The 14,871-nt window shown below is 41.4% G+C and overlaps 1 protein-coding gene across 3 annotated transcripts in view; it reads right to left on the bottom strand.

Annotated features, from left to right (window-relative positions):
• TENM1 (teneurin transmembrane protein 1) overlaps positions 1-14,871 on the bottom strand; it is a 774,784-nt gene that overhangs the window by 58,781 nt on the left and 701,132 nt on the right. For all 3 annotated transcript variants that reach the window (XM_078065077.1, XM_078065079.1, XM_078065078.1), the window contains one exon: positions 9,071-9,225. In XM_078065077.1, coding sequence (XP_077921203.1) covers positions 9,071-9,225 — 155 coding nt within the window. The remainder of the gene's footprint in view (positions 1-9,070; positions 9,226-14,871) is intronic.

Below are 14,871 nucleotides of genomic sequence, written 5' to 3'. Positions count from 1 at the left end.
CACTGAAGCATTGAGGGGATGTGGTGAGGATGGAGGTGGTGAGATTTTCATCTCCGGTGGCAAGAACTTTTAAAATAAACTTTTTTTTTTCCCCTGGGAGATCCCTTTATTCAAGCAAACTTATTATAATCCAGATTTTCCTGATTCCCTACAGAGCTTCACAAAATTTAGAAGTCTGTCCCTGCAGGAAATTTTACTTATAATGGTCTTCATTTGAAAGATCTAATTCTGTTCCCTTTCAGTGTGCACATGGGAGAGTGATGGAAGTGCACAAAGAAAAGGCAGGTAACCCCTGAAGAACTTGAGTTTCAATATCATCTGTATCACTCAGGGTGATGGAGGACATTCTGTAGACATGAAAGGGTTGGCAAGAAAGAGAAGCAGAGACAATGAGAAACATCAGGCAAGAGTTGAAGAAGGGAAAAGAAGGTGTCTTTTCTGTTCCAAAACTACTATTTTTGTTTTTTTTTCCTTTTTTCTCCCCTGATTGCCATAACTTTTCATGCCTGGATGTTATTATATATGTATTTTCCAAAACAACAGAAAATGCTAACTCTACTTGTTTAAAGTTGAATTGACATGTAGATTTTGAGAAAGAGGCTTTCTAGTTCCCCTTCTATCCAGTTGTGGTTGGTTTATCTGAAGCTTGCAAAAAATTCTAAGGACACTAGAAAATGGTTTTTTCAATTATGTAGAAAGCGGAAGACAAGCAGGGAAGGCAGAGGTCTGCTGCCCGGGACAGGTGGTGTAATGCTGCTGAGGGATGAGAGAGGGGAAAGTTTTGTTTTCTCTGTTAAGGAGAATGACCACAAAGAACACTGACTCAAAGTTACTGGAGTCCACGATGAGTTGAAGGGCCTGCAACACAGCACCTAACTTCTTTAAACTGAGTTCAAGTTTCCTGGCCAGGAAGAATGACCTCTTAGAGAGAACTTGCAAATGGGTTTTTAGAACAAATTTTTTTGTGACTGTTGAGAAATAGTGGGCAGTAGAAGATGTGCTGGAAGATTGGAGGTGGGTAAACATAGTTCTGACTTCAAGAAGAATCAGAAGATGTGCCTCACAATTTGCATGGAGGAAACCTGATGTCAATTTGGAAAAGATGTATGTGTTATTAAACCATTGTTTCTTAGTTCTTAGATAGGGAAGTGGGGTTTATGGATACCATGAATGGAAACAAATTATGTCAAGGGATTTTTTTCCTCTTTTAAACAGAGTTACCTGCCTGATAAGGTTTCTTTGTGGATAAGTTGAAGAAAATATAGGTGAAGGTAGTGGCTTTCAAACTTGTTTTGACTGTGACCCTCAGTAAGAACTATATTTTACACCATTATCTAGGATCTACAATTGAAATAAAATTTCATGAAACAATACTTACTCACCCTTACTACACATGATGCATTCTAAGGTTTTGTGCTCCATTTCTTTTCTTCTTAAAGCTGGTCATAGGCCAATATATTGATTTCCTGCTCCACTATGAATCGCAACCCATAGGTGATGGTTCAAACAGATGGGGTTACAATCTAACAGATAACTAGTTCAGTGGTGCCACAATTTCATCTTGGCCTATCTATTCATCAATATTATCATGGATGAGGACATAGAAGGCATTCATCAAATCCATAGGTGACACAAGGCTGGGAAGGATAGTGAAGATACTGGATAATGGCAGAATACCAAGATATGGACTGAATCTAATGAGATGGAATTGAATATAGACTACTGTAAGATCCTGCGCTATGATGCAAATAACCAACTGTATACTTGTAGTATAAGATGAGGAGACGGGGAAAAGTGCCCAAAAGTCCAATTTAACTTTAGCTGTGGTTTCTTAATCTGTCCCCTTTATTTCCTTAGCATTTTGCAAAAATGTCGTCTTGGGGTCGCCATGTGAACTACCATTGGGTGGAAGTGGGCCTGAATAGGGAAGGTTCTGGGATATTACTTCTTGTTTGAGTCTGTTGTTTGCATCAGTTTTATAAATGGGGACTTATTTCATTTGAAGTAAATGTTCTTTGGCAAAGTCCTTTTGAAAACCACCAGGCAAAATGAACCGAAACAGAGAATATAGAAAGAGCGTTGTGATAGTTCCCATTCTACCTCTGAGTTAGAGCACATCTGAATTATTTGATTCACTTCTGGAAACATCACTTTCAAAGAGATTAATAAATGGGAACATGTTCAGAGAAGAGTGAGGGGAATGGCAAAAGAACTCAAAACCATGCCAAGTGAGGGGCAGTTCAATGAATCGGGGATGTGACTTAGGAGGCCTGAGAGAGTTGTTCACATAGATTGAGGAGGCTGTCATGTGTAAGAGGCAGTTTTATATAGCAGTTTGGTGAAAAGAATGTGGACTTGGGCAGCAGGTGGACCAGGCTTAAATTTCAACTCTGGACAAGCCAGTCATATTAAAGAGATGGAAATAAAGCTTCCTTAATGTTGTTAAAAACAAAATTTCAACTCTGTCACTTATTGGTTGTGTGAACTTGACCAAGTTACTCAACTTCTTTGAACCTTGTTTTTCACATTTATTAAAAATAGGGAAACAAAATACTTACCTTGAAGGACTGTCATGAGGATAAATAAGATAACATATATGAAAGTGCCCAGTATAGTCCTTGGTTCACTAATATATTTATTGCATATAAAACAGATTAGATTAATAACACAGGGCTTCAAGAGTTGTGGTAAGACTAGATGGTGAAAGTTAGAGGAATGCTAAAAAGTTAAAGTTAAAGGTCTCCCAGAAGAACTTCCTATCAGTCAGGGACATTCAAAGATGGAATGAGCTGCCTGGAAGAGGTAGCGAGTTTTCTGTCACAAGAGGCATTTGAAGAGAGGTTGGTTACTACATGGTGAGAATATTCTGGAGCAAAGTCTAGCATCAAATGATTGGGAAGAAGAGTAGGATTCCTAGTAGACTAGCTGAACAGATTAAATGCATGGGGCCAAAGTTTCCTCCTCCAAAGAAACAGTTACTGTCCTTCCTTCATAACCATGGATGATGCCTCCCTCCACCTGTTAGGTCCATTTGACAACTGGGTGCTTTTGGGAACCACTGGGGAGTATACAGATGATCCAACAAGCATTTATAAAGAACTGGTTCTATATTGGATACTATAGACAAACACCTGAAAGTGTGTGTCTTATGGACAGTGGGTCAACTGCATTGTCTATGCACACAAAAGGTCCATGTTCTTGTATATCTGCTATTGGGCTGATTTCGGGAGAGCATTAGGCTGGCTCCAAGGAGTAAGCCAGCTCTCAAATTTGCTGTCAACACCAAGAGACTTGGTCTAACTCCTAGTTCCATTCTAGTCAGGCATGAGATGGAAGTGAGTTACCAGAGCAGGATGATTCAAAAGCAGCAATGGAAATAAAGAGCCCAATCTCTTCATAATCAACCCATCTCCTGAAATGAAAGGCCTAGTCGTTTATAGCAGTGCTTACAAAGGGCAGTTATGCTTCAGAGTTTATACAGAGAATTCAGTTTCACATTTCAGTAAATCAAAAAAAAGGTATTGATTTTGAACAAATGGCTGATTTTATTATCAAAGCAAATTTCATTTCTTGAGATGATTAGGTTTTATTAAACTATTTCCTAAGTGCCACTAAACACACATTCTGTGAATAAACAGCATATTCTTCAACCAAACAGCATTTGTCACCCACTAACTACAATGATATTTGGTCATCTCCAATTGTCACTGAAAATGTAGAAGTTGGAAAAAGGCACACTAGGGGTCAAAAAGCTTGTGCTTGAATCTTGGCTGTATCCCTTCATAACTCTGTGGTCACCACATGATACATAATCCTTCTGACTATCAGCTTTCTCCTCTATAGCTAGAGATAATTATACCTACCTCTCAAGGGTGGTTGGGTTGTGGAGATAAAACGGAACAGTGTGAATAAGATGCTTAGCATAGTTCCTGGCACATAGTAAGCTCTCAATAAATGGTAGCAGTTATTGTTAGAATTACTATAGGGAGGACATCATGATCTACTGAAGCTTAAGGCAGACTATCAAGGATTCATTCTTCCCAGGGTTCAGGTTTGCCTCAGAAAAGTGCATAAGACAAAAGCAAGGAAGAGAAAGAAGAATGTCTTCCATATGACTTCTCAGCTTCCAAAGGTACTATGCTACCATGGATGGGCCTTCCCTTGCTGGGGACCTTTTGGTTTTGAAATGCCGGGAAAGTAACAAGGAACTTTAGGAATGGGGTTGCATTTCTGTAGAGCAATCTTCAGGGTTGGAAGGACCTGGAGAAAATTGTTGGTTCCTCTTCCTGAGTCCAGAGAGGCTTGTATTTCAAGCGGTCATAGATTGTTGCTATCCAACATTTGTTTTTTTTTTTTTTTAAAGATTTTATTTATTTGTCAGAGAGAGAGACCATGCACACAAACAGGGGAAGGGGCAGGCAGAGGCAGAGGGAGAAGCAGGCTCCCCGTTGAGCAGGGAGCCCGATGCGGGACTCGATCCCAGGACCCTGGGATCATGACCTGAGCCAAAGGCAGACGCTTAATGACTGAGCCACCCAGGTGTCCCTATCCAATATTTGTTTTAAAAGTTTAAAAAAGTGGAGACTCTATAAGGTCTTTTGATAATGTATGATGCTGCCACACAGTCTGAGAATCAGTAAGCTCCTCATAAGATCTGATTCAAATCTTCATGCTGCAAGGCCTCTGTTTTCTCTCATGTCTGTTTCTGTCAGCAGACTCTGTGTGCTCTCATTTAGACATTTGTCTCCACCCTCACCCATCAATATATTTTGATTTACTGAAATATGAAACTGAGCACTGTGTAAGCTTAGCTGGATCACTGTAAGAACTACTAGAAACAACGGGGGCTTTGCTCTTGGAAGGTGTTATGAAGCTCCCGACTCAGCTTCCTTCCTTCTAGCTGAAGACAGCCCATGTTCTTAAGTACAGTCCTGGAAAACATAGGGCCCCAATCTGCCACAGCTGTCTAAACAGACGGGGGAAACCCTGGCCATCGAGGCTGAGCATCTGGGCAGCTGTGTCACACACTGGCTTTCTCCTGGTAGACACTCTCTGCGCTCACCCAGCTGAATTCACTTGGCGTTTGCCACCTTTTGTCCACCTGTGCCACATCTGGGTGCTGATTTGCACACACCTGGGGGCTGATCTGCTTTAATGCCAGAGCCTCCCCTTCTCAGCCAAGCATCTCAAAAAAGGGATCTATTTTCACTTTCCCCATTTCCTCACCTCCCACTCTACCACTGCAATCCTACTCCAATTAATTAGCACTCTACCACAGGCACTCCTATCAAAGTCACGAATGCTGTCAAACCAAATGGCTTCTTTAAAAAAAAAACCAACAGCTTCTTTTATGTGACCTCTAAAGCAGCAGTTGATATTAACCATTCCCTTCCTTTTGAAAAGCTTCTTTCCCTTGGCTTTTTGACTGCCCACATTCCTGGTTTTCCTCTTACCTGTCAGGTTTTTCCCTCTGGTCTCCTTTGTGGTCTCCCACTCCTCAGCCTTCTCTTGAGTATTGATATCCTTGGAGTCTGGTCTTAAGCCTTCTCTCTCTCTCTCTCTTTTTTCCTGATGCTATGTACCTTCCCTGGAAGATCTCATCCACCGCCCTATTTGCCGTTACCATGTGTGGACTGATAATCCCAAATCTAACCTCCATTTCAGGCCTTGAGCTTTAGACAATATGTCTTGAGCTGAGCCCATCACTCAACCCTCGTCCCCAAACCTGCCTCTCCTCTTCCTGTATTCCTCATCTCAGAGAATGGTACCATCATACCTGGACTTCCTTAATTCTGAAATTAAGTCCAGTCAACAAGTTCTTTGATTTTAGCACCAATATTTCACTAATCTGTCTAGGTTTCTTGATCCATACCGCTGATACTTTAGGTCTGGCCATTATCATTGCTTGCCTCTGTAGCCTGCATAAAGCTGAGCAGCTTCGTGGTCAGTGTCATCAGAGTTGTATCCCAAAGAAACATCATCTGGACATCCAAAAAACATTGGAAAGCGATTTAATTTTTACAGAAGTCTTTTGACAAGGTGCTGGATCATTTATATATATGTTTTGTCCCCATCACACCTATATTACTTCAACGGCCTCTGAAGCGGTCTCCCTGCCTGTAACACCATTTCCCTCCACTCAATTCTCTATGCAATATCTAGAATGATCTTTTTCAAAAGTACTTCTCTGCTTAATATTATTATTGGCTCCCCATTGTCCACTGGATAAAACTTCACCTTGTCATCCCCACTTAGCTCTAGCTTCATCTCTCACTACTTTTCCATATTCTTTGCACTAATCTTCTGGTATTGGCAGACATGTTAACTGTGCCTGCTGAGCACTTACTATGCATACCTGAAGAACATACAGTCTACCTTGGTAGACTAGTTGGATACAGTTTGGCAAGAGAACAGATTACATTCTTAAATGCGGTGATACTAAATTTTTGTAAGAGAATGAAACAACAGCGAGGATTAGAACCATCAGGGAAGCATCCCCCGGAGGAGGTGAGGTGTGAGGAGGATGGAGAATGGGATTTGGAACAGCAGAGATAATTCCAGACTAAGGGAATGGGAGCATGAGAAGCAAGCCCTTAATAAAGGTGGAGGGTCATAATCTGGTCACTGAGGTAGAGATCATTACAGACTCATTGTTTTGTGCCAGCCTAAGAGGAAAAATTCTAATGACTCTTTAGGGTGCTTTAAACACAGAACAGGAAATAATGGACAGCAGCAAAGAAAGCTGCCAAATAATTTGGACACGAAGCCTGCTTTCTCTCCCAGTCAGCCTTGCTAATTTCTAATACCCACCACCCACCCTGCCCCATTCAAGTCCCCACCCCCCCCAAAACTACTGTTTCTCTTTTTAAGAGATTTAATTTATTTATTTGAGAGAGAGACAGCAGGAGCAAGGGGAGGGACAGAGGGAGAAGGACAAGCAGCCTCCCCAGTCAGCATGGAGCCGGGTGCAGGGCTCCATCCCAGGACCCTGAGACTATGACCTGAGCCGTAGTCAGACACTTAACTGACTGAGCCACCCAGGTGCCCCAAAACTACTGTTTTTCTAAAGCTGATGTTGTGTAAAATAAAGAGAAGGGAGGGCATCGGGGAAACTGAAATGCCATAGGGAAAATGTGATTCTGTCTCTTGGTTACCAGGGCTCCTTTTTCAATGGGCTACACTCTACATCCCAGCCTGAAAGGGCTGAGGTAGCTTTTATTGTGGCAATTATGGCTAGCAAATACCATGTGAGAAAGAACCCTTCTCCTGGTGATGAGGATCATATGTTTGCTCTATTTAGACAAAGAATTCTCTTTTGAGCATAACTTTTCCACACAGAAACAGAGAAGTTGTTTAGACTTGACTGATTGCAATACTAAGTGTCCTATTTTAAGTTAAAAATATCCCACAAGTGAATCATATACATGCATCTTCTCTTTTTCGTCCCCCTCCTCCATAGAAACACATTCACACCCTTCCTTACTGCCATAAATAATGCTCCTTTTCCTTGCCTTCTGTAGGATTTTGCATCATGGAAAGTTAGGCTGCTCTACGACTTGATAGCCTGATTCACTCAAATCTCTCTGAAGAATGGCTCATTCATTGGGCCAGTTTTCCAGGCCTTCCAATTCCCCTTTTATTTTTGTAGTTGACTATATCTGACTACTTTCTGCCTCTCTGGAGTGTGGTAGGGGCACATAGAGAAGAAGAAACTCCCCAAATAGGCACATTTCTAGTGTTTTATAGCCATGCGTATGTTGGACAGGGATGGGAGGGGAGAATAGAGCTAATGACTATAGCAAGGTTTCTGAATGATGTGTTCACTTAAGTTCCCCTGTGATCCTAGGTTCCAGGTGGTACAGAGAATGAAGCAACAGGAATGTCCTGACTGTGGAGGATATCGCTGGTGGCCCATCCATGCAGCAACCCTCCATTCCTTGCCAAGAGAAGCCCGATTTTGGTTCAAGAATTAGGTAGCAATATACTTTGGGAAGGTGACCCTGTTCCAGAGGGTCTGAATCCATTTTGGTGATCGCCATTTCCCCTTTTAAGGGGACTTTAAGGGGACTCCACCAGTGACTGGTGGAGGCAAGAGCACTTGATTCGATTCCTGTCCGTGTGACACAAGAAGGAAATCTGCGGGCATTTTTCTCACCTCTGATCACCTCACCATGTGACATCAGGAGACTTTATTGTTGAAACTATTTTTTAGGTACATGTTTCATTATTTGCAGTCAAAACCACCCTGTCTGATACACTCACTAACCACTCCTAAAATTCTCAACTTCTACTCTAATTCATTTGAAAAGATGATCTAATAATCTACTTCACCAGAGTCACAGATTCATGGACGATAAGAGCATGAAAATCCCTTTGAGGCCTGTCTATAGTCTATTTCTCTCATTCTAAATACCAATGTCTTCGTGTCCGCAGACTAGGGAAGGCACCCACAGGGTGCTGGAATTGTGCTGTATGCTCTCTAATCTCTCTACCTGTCGAATCCCGATTTTGTACAACTGTGGTAAAATCAGAATTTTCGACTCAGGTGAAAGTTACGCTGAACTTTCCCTTTTGTTCTGACAAAGAGCTTCCCTAAACAAATGTAAACTAGATCTCAGAGGGAGCATCTCCTCTACCGAAGACTTTCAAATGCCCTAAAGATAGCTGTTTACATACACATGAATAACAAGTCATGCTTACATATACATTACAAAAGATTTCCAAGGACTTTGGTCGTCAGTGCTTTTCCGAATGTGAGTCACTGTATTATTTAAAAATAATAAAATTATGTATCTTGGAAAATATTCCACAAAAGACTGGCCTTACCCTCCAATTGATTTAACTTTGAGAGCCTTCATTCTTATTCTCATGCCAACAGTCCACCTAGCATTACTCCCAAGGGAGTTTTTCTGAGGAGGAAAAAAGGAACTTACATAAAGAGAAACTTCTGCTCCCTGGTGTTATAAAAGATACACCAGGCTTCCTTTCTACCTAATTTCTGCATGAGAAAATTGTTATCCATTTCCATGATGCCAAATGGTGATAGCGCTTGAAAACCAGCGGTGCCTACCTGAGTGATGTCCATTCCCGAGTCACAGCTCAGTGGCTGCGTGGAAGTCAGACCGTTTGAGCCGATTACAGTTGTGATCACCGCTTTCTCATCAATTCTCCGAATCATGGTCCCATCCACGAAGTAAATGAATCCATGCCTATCAACTGTGATGCCTGTTGGGAAAGAGCAAATGAGCATTATTAGTCTAGTGGGCCACATGTGCACCAAGATCCGTAGTTTGAAAGAAGCCATAGAAATGGAAAAGCATTTTAAAGACATATGGATTCAATTTTGCTCAGCACAGACAGGACAGTAATGGGAGAGGTCTGTTCGGACACACATTCACTTCTTTGTGTATTGAGAAGAAATGATAAAATGTAACGTGAGGAAATAAAGCCAGGTCTAACCATTTTGGCTTGTCTAGCTTTACATTGCCACCCCCCCAATACTTGCTTAGCCCCACAAACAGAAAAAAAATCCTCTTTAAGATAAATGGGAAAAGGCAGAAGAGGCAGGGTATGTGACATTCCTTTTGGGCTGTAGATGCGCAGGCCGCCACTTATTTTCATAGTTGCATTAGAAATAACTGACCTGGAAAGTATTAAAGTTATTGTCATCAATTCACACTCAGCTCACAGAGACTTTGTAATAATTCTGATAAACTGGACTGAGTTTTTTCCTCTGTATTACCTATTCAGAGGAGTTTGGAGAGCAAAATTATGGTGTCCAAAGGGAATGTTTAAACTTCTAGAAAAAAATGAAAGCCAATAAAATTCTCACAGTAGCTTTTACACATTGTGTTAATTACAGCCTGGTGTTTTGGAAAATATATAATAGCAGTTAGAAGGCTTGGGTTCTAATACTGAACACATCATTTACTACAACTGTGTGATTTTGAGTCATTCGTCTAAATTGTAGCCTCCTCTTTGGTAAAATATGGAAAAGATTATCTGCTTGTGATATTGTGATTTATAATAAGAAATATATTTGGCCTTCATCCCTGATTTTAGCACAGAGCTGCTAAAACTCTGGAGATTTCCGAAGGGGCAAGAGAGATAAAGGTGTCTTTTGTTATGCTAATGAGGTGGTTTTTGGACTGCATCTAAAGATGGGTTGGTTGCCAGGAGAACCATCCATGAATAGAGGGTTGGAACTTTGAGTGCCACCCCCAGACGTCTGTGAAGGGGAGAGGGGTTGGAGACGGAGTTCAATCACCAATGGCTAATGGTTTAATCAATCATGCCTATGTAATAAAGCCTCTACTAAAAACCCAAAAGGACAGGCTTTGGAGAGCTTCCAGGTTGGCGAACACATGGAGATTTGGGGAGAGCAGTGCGCCTGGAGAAGGCAAGAAAACTCCATACCCTCTCTCACATACCTTACCCTATGCGGATCTTTCATCTGGCTGTTTCTGACTTATAGCCTTTTATGATAAACGGATCTTTCATCTGGCTGTTTCTGACTTACAGCCTTTTATGATAAACCAGTGATCTAGTAAGTGAAAGGTTTCTCTGAATTCTGTGAGCTGCTCTAGTTCATTAATTGAACCCAAGGAGGGGGTTGTTGGAACCTCTTTCTGGTTGGCTAGAAGCACAGGTGTGTGGGGGGCAGTTTTGTGGGACTGAGCCCTTAACCTATGGGATCTGACCCTTTCTCTGGGTCGATTGTGTCAGAATTGAGTGAAACTGTAGGACACACAGCTGGTATGGGAGAACTGCTTGCTGGTGGCGTGGGGGGAACCCCCACCCACGCTGGAAATTGGGTCTCAGAACATTGTTTACCGTAGCCTTACCTAAGCTAAGGTGACCAACCGTCTTAGTTTGGGATTGAGGCTGGGTTCAGTTTTAAAACTGGGACAGTTCTGGACAAACTGGGATGGTTGGTTAGTCTTTGCCTAGGTTGTTATAAATATCATATGAAATAATACATTTAAAAGTGTCAGACACATATAAAGAACATATGGCTCAACTCCTGCTTCCCTTGGTGCTTTTGATAGTGCTCTTGAAAATAACCACATGGCATTACTTGAAAACTAGTCTACAATTTAGTCTTTTCCTACCTCTCCTTTATCCAGTGGAGCTTGTGAAACACAGAATATATATTAAAGTTAGGAACATCTGTGATGACAAGCATGTCCTTTTGGCGTGTGCGCACACACATTCACACACACAGTCATTTTCCTGGTAAAGAGTGTTTATAAACCCAACTTAATAGACTACTTTCAGATGAACTAATTCATTGGCAGGAAGTTAATATTAAGACTTGGCTTTATATGGGGCGCCTGGGTGGCTCAGATGGTTAAGCGTCTGCCTTCGGCTCAGGTCATGATCCCAGGGTCCTGGGATCGAGCCCCACGTCTGGCTCCTGGCTCGGCGGGGAGCCTGCTTCTCCCTCTCCCTCTGCCTCTCCCCTGCTCATGCTCTCGCTCTCTCTCTGTATCTCTGTCTCAAATGAATAAATAAAATCTTTAAAAAAAAAAAAAAAAAAAAAAAAAAAAAAAAGACTTGGCTTTATGGTGTACTTTGATTAATCCTGATGTTCCTCATCAAGTATTAATCCTTAATATCTATAAAAGTTACAGATTCATTTTAACTTTCCCTGAATACCTCTAAATTCATCTATGTTTTGGAGGGCTCTCCAAGGAAACCAGCATGTCCAAACAAGGGGAAGTTCATGTTGATAAGTCCCTTTTTCATTTGCAGATACAGAAGGACCTTTAAGGAGGTTTTGAAAAAGACTTTTAAGATTGAGCAAGTCATGAGAGACTATGGACTCTGAGAAACAAACAGGGTTTTAGAGGGGAGGGGGGAGGGGGGATTGGTTAGCCCGGTGATGGGTATTAAGGAGGGCACGTACTGCATGGAGCACTGGGTGTTATATGAAAACAATGGATCGTAGATCACCACATCAAAAACCAATGATGTATTGTATGGTGACTAACATAACATAATAAAATCAACAAAAAAAAAGATTGAGCAAGTCAAAGGATGGTGGCACACGAGCATTTCTTACATCTCTAGGACATTTGGGCTGAGGATGAACCAAGGGGTACCTCTGCTTTACGTTTTTCTTGTTTTGGCAAAATCAATTTCTCAAATGCCTACTATTTGGTCTGCTTTGTGGCAGGCCTATGATTACCTTCTATGACCTCTGTATTAAATATCAGTGAGTGTGAAATTTAAAATTTGCTTGTCACAAGAGGATGGACTCCTCTTGAGGAGTTGATCTTGATCTCTTGGCATTCCGCACGGCCAAATACTCTGATCTTTGCTGTTACCTAATTTGAAATTTGAGCCACTATCAAGAAAGGCTTGATAGATCAAGACTCAGGTCTGGAGAGAGAAAGGCTGAGAGTAGCTTAGCTTGAAGTGTTTGAAATCATGAAGTATTTACCAAATACATACTGAATGTCACTGTGCCAAGTCCTGTGAAGGCCAAAGGACAAAGAATCCAGATGCACAGAAACTAAGAGGAATACCCTGCAAGCGTTGCTCTAAGGAGGAGGCAGTAAATTTAGAGCTTCCAATCCCTTGAAAATTGGAACAGATTCACAAAAGGTGTAGAGAAATAAATGTATTCCTTGAAAATTGGAACAGGTTCACAAAAGGTACAGAGAAATAAATGTATTCCTCCCGAAACGAGTGTATTTGGGGGGGGGGTCCTTCCATCTTTGTGTGGACACCAGGGAGGACAATTCTGTTCCTTTGACAACTGCATTCCTCATCCCCATCAGAGGGTGAAGTCTGTGCCGATCCAGGGAGGATAATCCTGGACTTTACATGGTTTTACCACTTTTAATTTTTGTTTACTTCTGAACAGTGTGAACTGTTTTCTCTGTTCACGTCCACTGATTTCCACAGATGAGGCTTATTAAATCCTCACTGTTGGCCTTCAGGGCTTATTTGGCTGACGGGTTGTAGGATATTCTCCTTTCATATATTTGTGTAGCAATTTCTTTGATCGCGGTCCAAATTGCAAAAGACTCTGTTTTTCCTGAGACTCTTTAATTAAATTTGATGGGGTTATACTTATGTTTGGAGTTGAAAAAGAAATACTAGAAAGGTCTTTGAGGGGCTGTGTGATAGATGTTTTATTAGTGCATCTAGGTATGTTTTATATGTACATATTTTCTTTTCTTTTCATTTTCCTTCCCCAGCCAACCAACCAACCAACCAACCAACATACACACACACACAGATTCCCAAAACAACTAGTTTTACGAACTCTTCACTGGTGAGGTTTGAGGGGTATTTAGTTTTCAGTGAGGTTAAAAACCAAATTGAAAATCCCAGGCAGGAAAAGGAGAATTCTTTTTGCCATTGCTTGGGAGGGGGTGGTCTCCCCTCCCATAGTGAGTATTGTCGTAGCCCAGGGATGTCGATGATGCAGTCAGCATGATCTATTACCGTTTGTTAGGCTGAGTGGGAGAAGGTGGCACATGCCCCGTGTATTTTAAGCTTTGTCTTTCAGGGATGGGGATGTGAGTGATTTCAGAGCACATAAAGCCATCTGGGGCTAGCGAGATCTGCAGACGCAACTGACTTTCGTGTTTTGATATTATTGTACCCAGATTTCCAAAATTTGGTACCTAATGCTGTGGGCATAATTTGTTCCAATGGCCACATCCGTTGATGTGCTTCCTGACAGCATTTTCATTACCACTTAAAACACAATGGCTAAGAAAGGAGTTAAATTGCATTGAGAAGACCACTTCCAGGGTTTAAAATTTTAACCAGTATTCATTTTTAGAGCAAGCAAGAATATATAGATCTCTGATGTTGCCACAAGGTTAGGCAGTGGGTGGTGGGGGGAGGTAGGAAGAACAACACAGACAGCTTGAGCCCCCACACCACCCCACCTCCAGTAAGGAAAACACTGGGCTCAGACGCCCAGACAGCATGTTTAGCTTGGAGCACATTTTTACATTTGTGAGAAAATAAATAAATCCTTGTAAATTAGTGCATATAATGAAAGCACTGACAGACCATAACCTGGAAATGTGAATGGTGCTGTCTCCATTCATCAGCATTAAGCCCCAACAAGCTCTTTCAATGGAAAGACCTGCTCATAAATAAAGTGCATCTTGTAAAAAAAATTATTCACCACGTCTTATGCAAAGTAGGGGACATTATATAATATCTGAACTGCAGGCTCTTTTCTCTGTGAAGCGTAGCTCTGTATGAAACAGCGGCAAATTACAGGTGAAATTATTTGACTTCTTCCCTTGTCTTATTATCCTCCAATGAATAAATACTATAATTCTGCAGAAGACAATTGCCTAAAGCTGGGGCAGCCTGGACAGTTACTAATAAATGTATCACCTGTTGGGGAAGAGGACACTGCTGATCGATACTGGAGCAGGCAGGGATTTCCTGATGTGAGGTCGCTGCGAGTCCAGATGTGGAGGTTAATAGCCCGGAAATAGTGGCTCAAATCTCAAATTAGGTAACAGCACAGATCAGAGTATTTGGCCGTGTGGAATGCCAATTTCAAATGTTGGCAGAAGGCATCTTTGTATTTAATTTATAAAAATTACAGCTGTTGGGGCCACCTACATTTTTATTATTTCTATATTAAAAATGAACCTTCTTTCAGAATATAGGCTTTGGAAAGTAGTCATAAAATTCTCTGCATTTAGAGCCCTAGCAACCAGAAAACTGAAATACTGTTTTTTTTCCCCTGCCACAATGTGCTCTTTAATTTTATGATACAGAGATAAATGGTTAAAATAAGCTTTCAGAAAATGTCCTAAGCGCAATATGGCGTCAGCTCAATCTCCAATACTGAGAGTCCTGAATCGTATAACTGACATTAGCTGT

This window comes from Halichoerus grypus, chromosome X (assembly GCF_964656455.1).
Source record: "Halichoerus grypus chromosome X, mHalGry1.hap1.1, whole genome shotgun sequence".
In the NCBI taxonomy this organism is placed as follows: domain Eukaryota; kingdom Metazoa; phylum Chordata; class Mammalia; order Carnivora; family Phocidae; genus Halichoerus; species Halichoerus grypus.
Note: the sequence above shows the minus strand (reverse complement) of the source record. Positions and strands in the feature narration are given on the sequence as shown.